This window comes from Indicator indicator, chromosome 4 (assembly GCF_027791375.1).
Source record: "Indicator indicator isolate 239-I01 chromosome 4, UM_Iind_1.1, whole genome shotgun sequence".
Classification (NCBI taxonomy): Eukaryota; Metazoa; Chordata; class Aves; order Piciformes; family Indicatoridae; genus Indicator; species Indicator indicator.
In genome coordinates this window covers 31,965,098-31,977,463 of record NC_072013.1, presented here as the reverse complement: position 1 = coordinate 31,977,463, position 12,366 = coordinate 31,965,098, and the positions used below count along the sequence as shown (strand labels likewise).

At 41.4% G+C, this 12,366-nt stretch overlaps 1 protein-coding gene across 1 annotated transcript; it reads right to left on the bottom strand.

Moving 5' to 3' along the window:
* Nucleotides 1-367: 367 nt before the first annotated feature.
* GMFB (glia maturation factor beta) lies at nucleotides 368-11,420 on the bottom strand. The gene is made up of 7 exons (XM_054400224.1): nucleotides 11,391-11,420; nucleotides 9,135-9,231; nucleotides 8,574-8,623; nucleotides 7,583-7,632; nucleotides 6,501-6,583; nucleotides 3,771-3,844; nucleotides 368-1,407 (listed from the first exon to the last, which is right to left on the bottom strand). The coding sequence occupies exons 1-7, from the start codon at nucleotides 11,391-11,393 to the stop codon at nucleotides 1,336-1,338; spliced, it is 429 nt and encodes a 142-aa protein (XP_054256199.1). The 5' UTR covers nucleotides 11,394-11,420; the 3' UTR covers nucleotides 368-1,335.
* Nucleotides 11,421-12,366: the final 946 nt, after the last annotated feature.

Sequence of the window (12,366 nt, the reverse complement as noted above, 5' to 3'; positions counted from 1 at the left end):
GCACAACAAACGCTCATGAGCAAGATAGTGAGATACTGTCATGAGTCCTCTTTTTGCCACTGAATGGGCTGAGCACATTCCATATCAGACAACTACTCTATTTAATATAAAACAGACCTGTAAAAAGACTGGTCATTTATAAAAGTTAAATACTATTTTCACATTAGAATATTTACTGTTTCAAAGAGATGAACCGTAAGTAAACAAACAAAAAAAATAATTCAAATCATCACTTATGCAAAAGCTTTTATCTGGAATGTAATTTTGATCCAAAAGCAGTTAAGAAAGTTAAAGAGACTGTAATTAAAGTACTCAAAAGCGACGTGTGGCCAACTTTTATAACAAAAGAGATACAAATCATTCATCATCATGAAAAGCTTTAACCTCCTTACTCCTACAAATGGAGCAGATGACTGGAATTTCAAAGGAAATGAGGTTAGCTTTTTTTTTTTTTAAACAGATGTCAACTGCAACACCAGGCACTAGGGAAAAAAAATGTTACTTGGATAACAAAGTTTATACCAAATTTGTACTAAGTGGCAGTGTAAAATTCTCAAGTCACTTTAAAGCTAACAAATTAAAGGCACAGAGTATTAACAGGTGCTTGTGTAACAGGAAATGAGCAAAGAGGTAAACTTCATAACAGTATAGTAAGTTATATACGCAGGATTTCTGGTATGAGAGTCACCTGAGTTGTAACTCAGCCCTTTGTTATCACCTAGTTCCTGTAGCATGAGAACTGGACAGTCAAAGCTTTGCCCTGAAATGTAATAAGATCGATTCCATCAACTGAAGAATTATCGGAATGACAAAAATTAGTTCCAAGGAATTTGAGAAAATGTCACATGGACTCAATGGGAAGATAAAAGGATTTTGTCTCTTTAATACTAAATGCTTCCAGGGAGTAGTTTCCAAAAAATGGAGAAGACATTAAGTCAGGAAGTCTGAAAAATGACAGTACATGATTTCTGCATATAAATGGCTAGTAGGTGTCGTAAGGATGCATTTGTAGCTCAGAAAAAGTTAGCGTCAGCTTCCAAATTACCTTTGCAGATAGTTACAAACCCAGAACTATTTTAGTTATAGAAATATTAGCCACGAGAGTGCAAAAGGAGTCCCTGCAGAGGAGTATTCCCTTTTAACAGGTACAAATAAGGAAACACCTGCAAAGATTTCTTACTTCAAGGAGACAGACCTGCTATTCTTTGCACAAACTCTGCACAAGAGAGACTGCAGGAGACGGAAGTAAATACAGTGCCTTTTGTAGATCTAAGTATTCATGTCTGGTTCCAGTATGATCAGGATGGTACATAAATACTTATTACAGAGGTGCTCTCAATGGAAGAAGCCCAGTTTCTCTCGCAGCCATTCTTCAGTTAGGTCTTCTGTGTTCCTTATTTCAAATACCTAAACAAGATGGCACACGTTCTTGAGGTGATGGCACTTGACAGGGTTAAGCATACAGTGTAATCAATACCTTTCCACACAAGTTGGTTGAGCCAAGAAAAAAAAAAGAAAGAGTAACGAGCCTAAAGCTTTAAGATGTGTTCTTGAATGGTTTAATATTGTAAAGTAACATCAGTGAGAATACACAAGACTAAGAGGCAAGGAATATTAGTTAACTTGGACAAGAATCCCATCATTCCTATTTCCAGGCTTCATTCTTCTTTAATGAGCAGAGCACAGGTGCCACACTTTAAAGGTACTCTGAAGTGGCACCATCTCAGTTGCATCTCAACAGGAAGATTATCTGAATATAAAATTAATTTCTGTGCCATATTAAGCCCAAAGTTTAGGAATTTTGCTCAGCCCAAGAGTTATTCCTTCCAGGAACTGAAATAAATCCATAGTATCCAGCAGCACAGTGTTTCCCTTTAAGAAACAAGCCTGGGATACCTCAAAATAGAAAACATGAGCAAAAAAAAAAAAAACACCAAAACCCACCAACCTAAAGTTTTGTGGAAGTCTTCAAGAAACCTTTAACATAGCTTGAAGAACAAAGACAGCAGTATACTCTTGACTTTCTATTTGGGCAAGTAACTAATTTGGGGTTTCTTTCAATGCTCTTGAAGAGGGATAAAGTTAATTCCATACTGCTAGCTTGAGTCTTCAAGATGCCCCCAAATGGATCATCTTTTCAGAAGAGCCAAGGAAGTCAATCTTACAAATCCCTAGGCCTTCAAAAGTGTTCTTGAAAATACAGCCATGCCCGCACTGTATTTGTTTCCTCCCCTCTAATGGTATGGAGGACATAGCTTGCAAAAGCATGCTCAGGCCAACAGAACAGATGAAGTTTTGTAAGATTCAAAAACAGCTTCTTGGTGGACCTGCTGCTTCCACTGAACTTCCTATTTGTTCCTGGCCTCAGCCATTTCACCATTATACTCTTCTTCAGGAATATTTCAAATTTTACTATCTTGCTTATTTCCCATCTCTGCCAGAGAGGGCTCTGGCCACTGCTCCTTGAATTTAGACAATGATCCATTACTATCTATACTGATTTATTTTTAAGTAAAACAGTAGAAAAACCTCAACATTTGGTTAGATGAACAAATCAGCTTAACAGAAGCCAAGCTAACATTCAAGCCACTGAAAAAAAGAGGACTCGGTTGAAATCACATGCAGAAATCACACCAGAAAGGTCACAGCACAAGCTAAAATGAAACACAGCTCAGTGAGTGGCAAGAATAAAGCACAAGTAAGCAACTCAAACTGCAGACAGGCTGTCTTCTCCAGCTTCAGAAGGAGGATTATCATGGAACTCTATAGCCACTCCCAGGCTTTCATTCAAAAGCCTTTCAGGCTGAATTTCTTCCACTTGACAGGTGATAGTAATTCTCATGCAACTTCTGCCCAGGCTTTCGTCTTTTCATCAGCTCTTCATTCTAACTGATTAGAAACTGCTTTCTTCCTCACAGAATTCTTATTTTCTATTTAAGACACTCTCAGACCTCCAAGACAGTTTCAAGAGATCTAAAAGCAGATTTCTTAGGGCTGTACTGATTTTAACTCCTGCTTCTTTCCTGTTTACTCCTGTCAAGCTGAAGTCTAATTTAGAGAAGAGAGATCTTTTCTTGTAGCTAGACAAGTAAGAAGTTCACAGTTCTCTTATTGGCCCACCATACATTTTTACTGGGATATTAAAGTAAACTTGGTCAGGATAAGGAAGACAAAAATGGAACAGTGCTGGTGGGGAATGGTGGGATCATTTCACATTGCATGAAAAACCTGAAGTGACCATTGACTAACTTTCATGATTGGAACTAATTGAAATCTAGGTGCCAGCTGAGCAGAGGCTCCAAAAAGCTCAAGGATCTCCAAAATGACACTTAAGTGGCTTTTAAAAAATAACATATAGATACATATCTAGGCCTAGTGAAAGCAGAAATTTCTTCTGAACTCAATACTAGACGAAGCAAACAGGGAGATTTATACTTCTCGGTACTTAGCACGTTACGTACTCTGAAGGCTATGCAGCCAAACCAGGTTGCCATATTAAGACTTCAGTGTATTCCTCCCATCAGTGAATTCATTCCCTAAAGAGATCCATTCTACCAACGGATATCTGAGTTTCAAATAACACTGTTCTTCCTGTACCTTAAAACTTTAGAAATCCCCATATACTCCTCTTCAGTCCTCCTAAGCCAGAACCTGTTCACTGGAACTCAGAATATCACAATCCTCTTCTTGCAAAAGGTTCAAGCAAGACACAAAACAGCTTCTGCAGCCTTCATTTAAGGGGGAAAGTTATTTTAGCTAGTTAGTAATACCTTAGTGAGTTCAGCTGTCTGTACAAGCTTATTCTTGCTTCCAGCATACATCATCTGCTGTTCTGGTTTACATCCTGTAGTTGTGTGGAAAAAAATAAGAGGGTTTGTTTAGTCATTTTGACTGCAACACTTAAAAAATAAAGATTATCTTTTTAAAGAATCCAAACTGAAAGCTGAAGTCTCCGTTCAGAAAAAATGACTTATTTCTTTATACACATTATCACCCTTGCTCTTACTTTTCTATCCAGTACTGTAAAATCATTTCCAGAAGCAACAGTTGCACAGGTTGAATTGGTGGTCTTGACATGGATCTGTATTGCTGCTTAAAGCTAACATCAAACACTGCAGCAGTCAAACTTGACTCGACAGCCAACACAGCAGTGTCTCCTGCCACTACAGCAGTGTGCTGATGACACCACAGGCAATTCTTCATCTTCTTGCTATTTCTGGAAGATTCCCATGTTTTTGCTAGTTACACTTAGACAGATCTGTATAGCATATGCCTTTGAGTCGGAATCAAACTGAGAACAAACCAAGTCAGCTTGAATTTGTTGTTCTTTCTCCTAACCTCTCCCCAAATACCTCAAGCAAATTGGTAGCTCAGAATGTCTCTCTGCTCCCTAAACACAAAGCTACTTAACTAACAGTTAACCACTGTTTAAGGTCCTAAGGGTTTTCTCCAACTCCCGCATTAGTCTAACCACTAACCTATGTTTGCAGGACTTCTCAGAAAACCTCCAACAACAAACAAGTTTTCTTTAGAAGTTTCTAGATATGAGTGTATTTTTAAATCTTGCCACCCATAAAGAATATGGTCTCAGCTTTTCTCCTGTGAGGTGAAAGGCTGCCTGCTTTGCTAATTTCAAGGTCTTCCAGGAAGCTTCTCACAGCTGTTGTAACTCACAAAATAACAATCTTACAGGAGAGACCTAACACTTTTAACGTGCACACACAGATTCTCAGGCAATGTCACAAGAATATGCTCACTGGCTGCTCAACTCTCACCTAACATTTGGCTGTGAGAAACAAAGGATAAAACAATATGATCAGTTTATCTTCTTCTAGAGGATAACAAGAATAATCCGGTAATACCAGCAAGCTACCCTAGTACAATTCAGAGCACAGATGGAAGCCAAGCAGCAATTCCACTCTAAGTCCACATCAAACCACAGGTTACTTGGCTTCTTTTTAAACTTCCACAGCTCCCTGCACAAGTGTGTTTATGTTGAGAATTGCTGTGACACAAGGAGAGGAAGCTACTGCTCTGTAGAAACTTGGGAATATCTAACATTAGTATTTGTCCTTTAATGTAGTTTCTTCACCCAAGCACTTTTACCTGCCCACATCTGGGATATGGAGCTCTCTTTTCCTCCTTTTCACCCACAGACGTGACAGACCTTTAGACCATCACAGCACTGTTTGGAGGCATCCTCTGTTGGTGACCATTGCAGTGTTGGAAAACCCTCCTCTTGAATCCCATCCTAACTTTTACACAGAATTCTGTTTCTTTCATGGTTTTCCATGTCCTTCTCAGAAGGAGAGGAATTTCTTTCTACCTACTAACATCTGAATAGCACAATGGATAGAGATGAACAAAAATCCTCAGGATCAGAGGTGGTCTGTTCCAGCCCTCTCCTCACTTATTTCCTGAGCCTTTTCTGGTTGTACTTTGAGGATTCCCCATGATTTGAGAAGAGGGTGACAGGAAACACATTAGGTTAAGCCTACGTGAACAGAGACTCCTTTCCTTTAAAGGAAGGTGCTGTTATGAACACTACTGAGACAGCAATTCAGAAAGACACCTTTTGGCCAGCTCTGTAGGAAACAAACATTTCTGTTCAGCCTCCAGGATCTATGATAGAATCTTTGTTTCTAAGTACCCTCCAGTGAGCCCAAAATCAGTCAAAACATCCAGCAACTAAGGGGATCTGGGCCAAGGGAAGAGCTGACACTAGTCATGAGCTGATGGTGAGGATGGGGCTAAGGTTCACCTCTGCCAAACAAGGTCTATGGATAATCCCAGAGGTTTAATAGTGCCTTGTGTACCACAGTCTCCTGGGGTACATTAAGAAACATGTGACCAGCAGGTAGAGGGAGGCTCTCTTCCCCTCTAGTTTGCCCCAGCTGGAAGACTGTGTCCAGTTCTGGGCTCCCCAGTTTGAGAAGCAAGGAACTACTGGAGAGAGTCCAGTGGAGGCTACAAAGATGCTGAGGGGCCTGAAGCATCTCTGTGAGGAAGAAAAGCTGAGAGACCTGGGGCTGTTTAGCTTGGAGAAAAGACGACAGAGATCTCCTGCAAGCTTATCAACATCTAAAGGACAGGGGGCAAAAGGATGGGACCCAGTGACAGGACATGGGGCAACAAGAACAAATTGGAACCAGGAGGTTCCACCTAAACAAGAGGAGAAACTTCTTTGCTGTGAAGATGCCAGAGCACTGGACCAGACTGCCCGGAGAGATTGTGAAGTGTCCTTCTCCAGAGAGATTCCAAAGCCTCCTGGGCAACCTGCTGTGGGTGACCCTGCTTTAGCAGGAGGGTTGGAATAGATGACCTCCAGGTGCCTTCCAGCCCCACCAGTCTGTGATTCTGTGCTTCCAGCAGCAGCATAAGCAAATCTAGCCTTAAAGATCTGAACCACTACTAGAACATTAAGCAGTCATTTTATCTTCCATAGCAAAGAACATTTCCATATTTACAGCACATACAGCTACCATTCAATGTTCACTTACCAACTGGACTGGAGAAGATAAAGCACAAGGGATAAGAAACTCTTCCATCATCATGCTGATACTTGTAACTATACACAATAAATGTTTTTTCTGAAGTTAAAGAAATTAAAAAATGAAATATTTTATTAGGATATAATCCTTCAATTATCAGAATTTGATGCAGGCAAGACAAGTAAGTTTTGCATTCTAGAAGTTGTTTTAAATTTGGTAAATAGTCTCACTGTCCTCCTGGTTTCACTTCTATATCCGACTTTCAGAACTGACCCCACCTGTCTTTACCACAGCTGGGTGTGAGGATTGGCTCTGTACTACTGTTTCATATCAGAGCTGGAAAATCACCCTTTCATCACAAATATTCCTCTCCCAGCTTTGTAACAAGATATTCCACACCCACCAATGTTGTTTCTAGCTTCATGAATGACAAATTCTTGCACTGCAGACTCAACACTTCATTGTTCCAGGTGTCTTGCTGCATTTGAACTAAAGTTTTTGCTAGAACTCCAGCTTTGGAGGCTCCCACTGCACTATGGTCATGAAAGGAAAGATTCAGAAAGGCACATGGAATAGTGCCAGACAGCTCTTGAGGATAATGGAGGCAAATACTTTCTTCACTTGTAATTTAAGCACTCCTCTTATTTCATGTACTTAATTTATTTGTCCCTGTTTTCGGTTTTGTTTGTTTTTTTATAATACAAGGATTCTTCCATAGATCACGTGCCTTCAGCACTCCTAAAATCACTAACCACAGCAAAATAGCAAAGTCCACACAGCTGAGAAAGTACCAAACCAGATCCTAGGTAACACAGTAACAGTAGCATTGCTTTGCTTTACTTCCCCAAACATAACACAGTCTAAAAGAAAATAAAACCTTGGGAAAGGTTTAAATGTATCAGTCATTGTTTCCACACATGAGAGAACTGGTCAGTGCCTCATGACAACTGATCCCTCAGTCATCTCACAAGTGTCAGTGAAGTTGCTTCTACAGGCAAGTATTGGTCTAAAAAGGTGAAGTTCAGCTCTGAACATTTTGAACAGCTTCCAGGAGTGAGTAACACCAAATGACAGCAGCATAAGAAGGATATCGAGGTTGTCTTTCAGGCAGCTCATCTTTTAGCTCATCAGGAGAAATACCCTGGTGACATTAAACATAAGCAATAGTTGAACAAATGCTCTTGCACTCACGGGTGGTATTATGAAGGCTAAAGCAGAGTGAAAAGGCAGTGAAGCAGGTGTAAGCTAGACAGACATCTGCAACTTGAACTGGTAACACTCTCACTCAAACCACTACAGCAGTTCAGGAAAACTGTTGTGCTAACAGATTTGCATGGCTCAACACAGAACTAATGCTAGCCTGAATAATCATCCCTATTTTAGGCATTACAACAAGTTTAGAAAACATATTTGGCTTTAGTTGGATACACTGGCACCTATTGTGCTTTTCTAACTCCAGTGCTACACAGAAGTAAGAACACACTAAAGAGTATCTGTTAAATACAGCTACATAAATGGTGCTTTGGAAAAAAATAATTTAAAAAATAATAAATCAGTCCTTCCTCCTTGAGCTAGCAAAAAAAGAGGCCCCATTCCAATATTCCATTAACTTCTACGTTCTAGGGAATAAGGGCTGCAGTTAATGCTCAAATCCCTGGGAAGGATTTAATTTTGCCCTGTGTACCGTTAAGAAATGCTACATGCTGGGCTGACCTTATTATGCCACCTAACAAATTTAGAGTCTACAGAGGATTAGAAATCCCAGTTTCTAATTGATGGCAGATCAGATCCAAGTCAAATGTGCAGATCTATGTGGAAACCTCCTTAAAAAGCCAGCAGATGCCAAAGATGCTTTTTACAGTTTTAAAGTAACTTTTATAGTGTGCAATTAGTCAACACAATTGCTTCTGCATAGTTCCACTATTAATAGTGCTGTGTTTTACATGCAGTGACCATGCATTTATATAAGATCATGACTCAAATTAGATTAAGAGTTTGATAATTTGAAACTAAGGCAGTACCTTAGAGAAAACATAACATTGCAGGCTGAAGATACTCTTATTTACAATTCATTTAACAAACCTCATGCTCCTCATCCAGCACCACCAACTGCTTATCCTTGTCGATTTTCACTACAAATCAAAATAAAACATAGAGCAATGTTTTTTAAAATCAATTTATACAATGGATCCAAGAAGTCTTTTAACATTCCCCCCAAGTACATTTATGGTGTTTCCATTCTGCTTTCTTCGTGACTTCACAAACCACTGAAGTCAAGAGAAGTGCACAGTCTAAATGCTCTTCTCCTGTTTCACAGAAATGTCAAACTCCTCTACTTAAATGCTATAAAATTTACAAACTCAAAATGGCTGTGCCTTATACTTTTTACTCTCACTTTAAAGAGAATAGTGGACTGAGCTGCAATTGAGCATCAACACTAAGAGCTGATGCAATCTTGTATCATAAGAAAAGCTGCTCTACTGCTAAAGTTACAGGCAAAATTGGAATTACTGAAGTTTATAAAGGAAAAAGCCTCTTGGCTCATATATTACCTGTTACAGCAGCAACATTACATGGGAAGGAAAAGAGGAGAAAGGATACTCTGAAAGATTTTGCAATTTTTGTCAGACATTTTGAACTTACTTATAATGGCAGCATTGTTGGTTTCTTTGCGAAACCGGAATTTTCTCAGTTTCTCCACCAAGTCTTCAGCAACATCACAAACCACCAGAGATTCACTCTACAAAAAGGAAATGGCAGAGGTGGGGCAAAGATAAATCTTTCAAGTAAACCAGAAAAAAAAACCCTCACATGATGCATACGTGAGCACAAACCCTGCTAAAGTGGAACTACACTTGACACGTCCAACATTTCAGAACACATGCATACACCAGAACAACCAGGAATGAAAGCATAAACACACAGCAATACTTAGCTAGTTTCATATCCCTTCTCAAAGCCACACAGTTTGAATCTTTTAGCTATTCCTGAAGTGGTATTATTCTCATAGCTTGTCAAAATAAACAAATTTTAAGTTCATCTGCCAAGACAAGTCCTGAAATAAGAAAGCCTCTAGAAGTATCAGGAAAGTAGCTAAAATAATTTAAGCATTAAAAATAACAGGAGCTACTATTAGTATTTCAGAAGAACACAGACAGTAATTAAAGGTCACTGCTTGGTTTACCCACAAAAATATTAACTGAACTTTGAGATTACACACAGAGAAAGCATTTAAGCCATTTTAATCCAAAATCATATACCATTTTCCTCCATGTGCTTTTATGTCACTAACTCCAAGTTTTCAGAAGCATCCAGATAACATATTAGTCATCACACTGAAAATGGGGAAGGAAATTATTATTTCACAAGAAACCAGGCAGGTTATCTTCCATGACACAAGTAATTCTTAAGCTGTACCAAGTCAACCACTGCCATTTCCTGAGCAACATTTTACCCACACCGCATCTATCATTACAGTGAAGATCGCACGCAACTAAACCAAGACAATTTTTTTACATCTCCAGCTTTCCTATATTATTGTATCTATACATTCCTGAGACATTATGCCAAAATAATTGTATTTCAAGACTTCTTTAAAAAAAATTCAATAGCTGAAAGATTACTTATCGTAGAATCTATTACAGAGCTGCTTCACTGAGACAAATCACCGCTTACAAACAAGAAGTTACTATTTTTATATTTGAGTTCTGTCTCCTTATGTTCAATAATTGCTTGTTTGCAAGACTTTCCTCAAAAAGCAGAGAATGGTCTCTCCTTCCCCACTTCCAAAATCACCTTTCCAACACCCTATGTTTGTTATTACTCCTAAAAAGACTTCCACCTCAGCCAAATTCTGGCCTCTGCTTCCTTTGAACAGCGGGAGAGGAAATCATGCTCTGCTGTGACAGAACAGGTCAGGCACTGTGTGTGCAGCCTTTATTATTTTGCTCGCTTCCCCCCAGAGATCGTTCTTGGCTCTCTCTGATCCACAAATGTCATTAACACCCACTCTCACTATTTCAGGAGGTCTCTGCTGAAACCAACAGGATTCAGGGCTGTATTTCCAAGCTGAAGATATAGCCTGTACGAAATGCTGATTTCTAAGAGAAGCATTTCTCCTAGTTCTCTAGACTCTGCACTTTCCTAATGCCCTTCAGCAGACACTGCAGGGTAAGCAGTGCTCTTGTTAATGCCTGTGCAGCCACACAAACAAAAGTCCTTAAAAGAAGTAGAAGGCTGCGTCTGAAAAACACACGGTGACATCAGAGTCAGACTGTTTAATGGGGCTAAACAGGCTCACTAGTGCTTAGTTTTATAAAAACTAAAGATAGTCAAGGCAAGAGACAGAAGGACTGCACAGACAGGGGCACACTTGCCAAGCAGTGCGGTGGGGGAGGGTGCTACTGTTGGTTAACCTCAGCTACTAGCATTATACTTCCAAGATTTTCAGCAACCAGTTTAGCCACCCGCTGGCAGAGCAGGTCACCACTTCCTTTTTAAACAGCGGTTTCTTCGCGCTCCCCCCCCAGCCTGCCGGTATCCACTACAAAAACAACCGAGGAAGATCCTTTTGCCGGACGGGCAGGTGAGCACGGCAAGACACGAAGGTCTGTTAGGGCATGGCCAAAGGAGCTTCTTCTGGCAGCACATTCCCAGGCAGCACTCTCAGACCGAAAGGTACCGGTTGGCCCTGAGGTGCCACCCGCCTTAACTCCTCCGAAAGGCACCTGCTCTCCCCTCACAACTTCCACCCCAGCCCGGCTGTGCGGGGACGACGGCCTCACACAGCTCTTCCCGCCTCAGGGGGAGACCCCGAAAGGCGGCCGGACCCCCCCCCGTGACCCGGTTAAACTCCCCGAGAGCCCGGCCCAGCCCTCAGACAGTGTAAGCTCCCCTCACCATCTTGCGCGCGCCAACAACGGAAGCCACCGGCCGCTGCCACCCACCGCCTCCTCCTCTTGACTGGGCTACGTTCCCTACTGCGCCTGTGCGGCGGAGACTCCGTCTGCCCCCCCCAGCTCCTCCCCTCTGACCAATCAGCACCGCTGCCCCAGCCGGACGGGTGGTGTCTCCCGCCTACGGGTAGCAGAAAGGTTCAAGGAGCCAGTCCTAGTTACCGAGTGCGGCCTCACGTGCCGCGGCGCCGCAGGAGAAAGAGGGAAGGGGTGCGTGCCGCCGCGCCATGCAATTCCCACCCCTTCGGGGCCTCTCACCCCACTGTGTCCCGCCCCGTTGTCATGGCGACGAGGCACCGCCTCCCCCCCCTCCCGCGGAGTCACGGCAACAGGGGCGGGGCGGGCCGTGTGCAAACGGCGGGAAGGAGCTTTCTTCGCTTAAGCTGTGGTGGCAGCGGATGGTGCCATGGGGGATTCTGTTTCTTAGCGGTTAATGTGCCTCAATGATATGGAACAAAGGTACTGACACTAAATAGAGCTTTTGTTTGTAGCTTAAGTTTTAGGTGCTTATTCCTGAAGGTATCTTTTTAGGAAGGTATCTTTTTAGGAACATAGTTGCCAGAATCACAGAGCTCAGCAACACTCAGCAAGAGATAACAGGACATTTGGAGTGTTGGTTTTGGGACAGATGGTCCATATCTAGTAATCAAAGCAAAAGGATTGTGGCCTTGACCAAGTTAGACCTAGTTTATGCTTTGGCAATTGGCCAATGGATGCAAAAAGCACATGCAGGGCCAAGGTTTACTACAGAACACTGTAAGGAAGACTATAATTTGCTACTAGAGACCAACACAGAATCATAGAATTGTTTTGGTTGGAAAAGACCTCTAAGATCATCAAGTCCAACCATCAACCTAAGACCACCATACCTACTAAACCACATCCCAAAGTGCCATGTCCACACATTTCTTGAACGTCTC

Coding starts and splice junctions, on each gene's coding strand:
- GMFB (XM_054400224.1), bottom strand. Junction 3,845..6,500: donor TATCTTCTCCAGTCCAGTTG/GTAAGTGAACAT, acceptor ACACAACTACAG/GATGTAAACCAGAACAGCAG. Junction 1,408..3,770: donor AGACAGCTGAACTCACTAAG/GTATTACTAACT, acceptor CATCTTGTTTAG/GTATTTGAAATAAGGAACAC.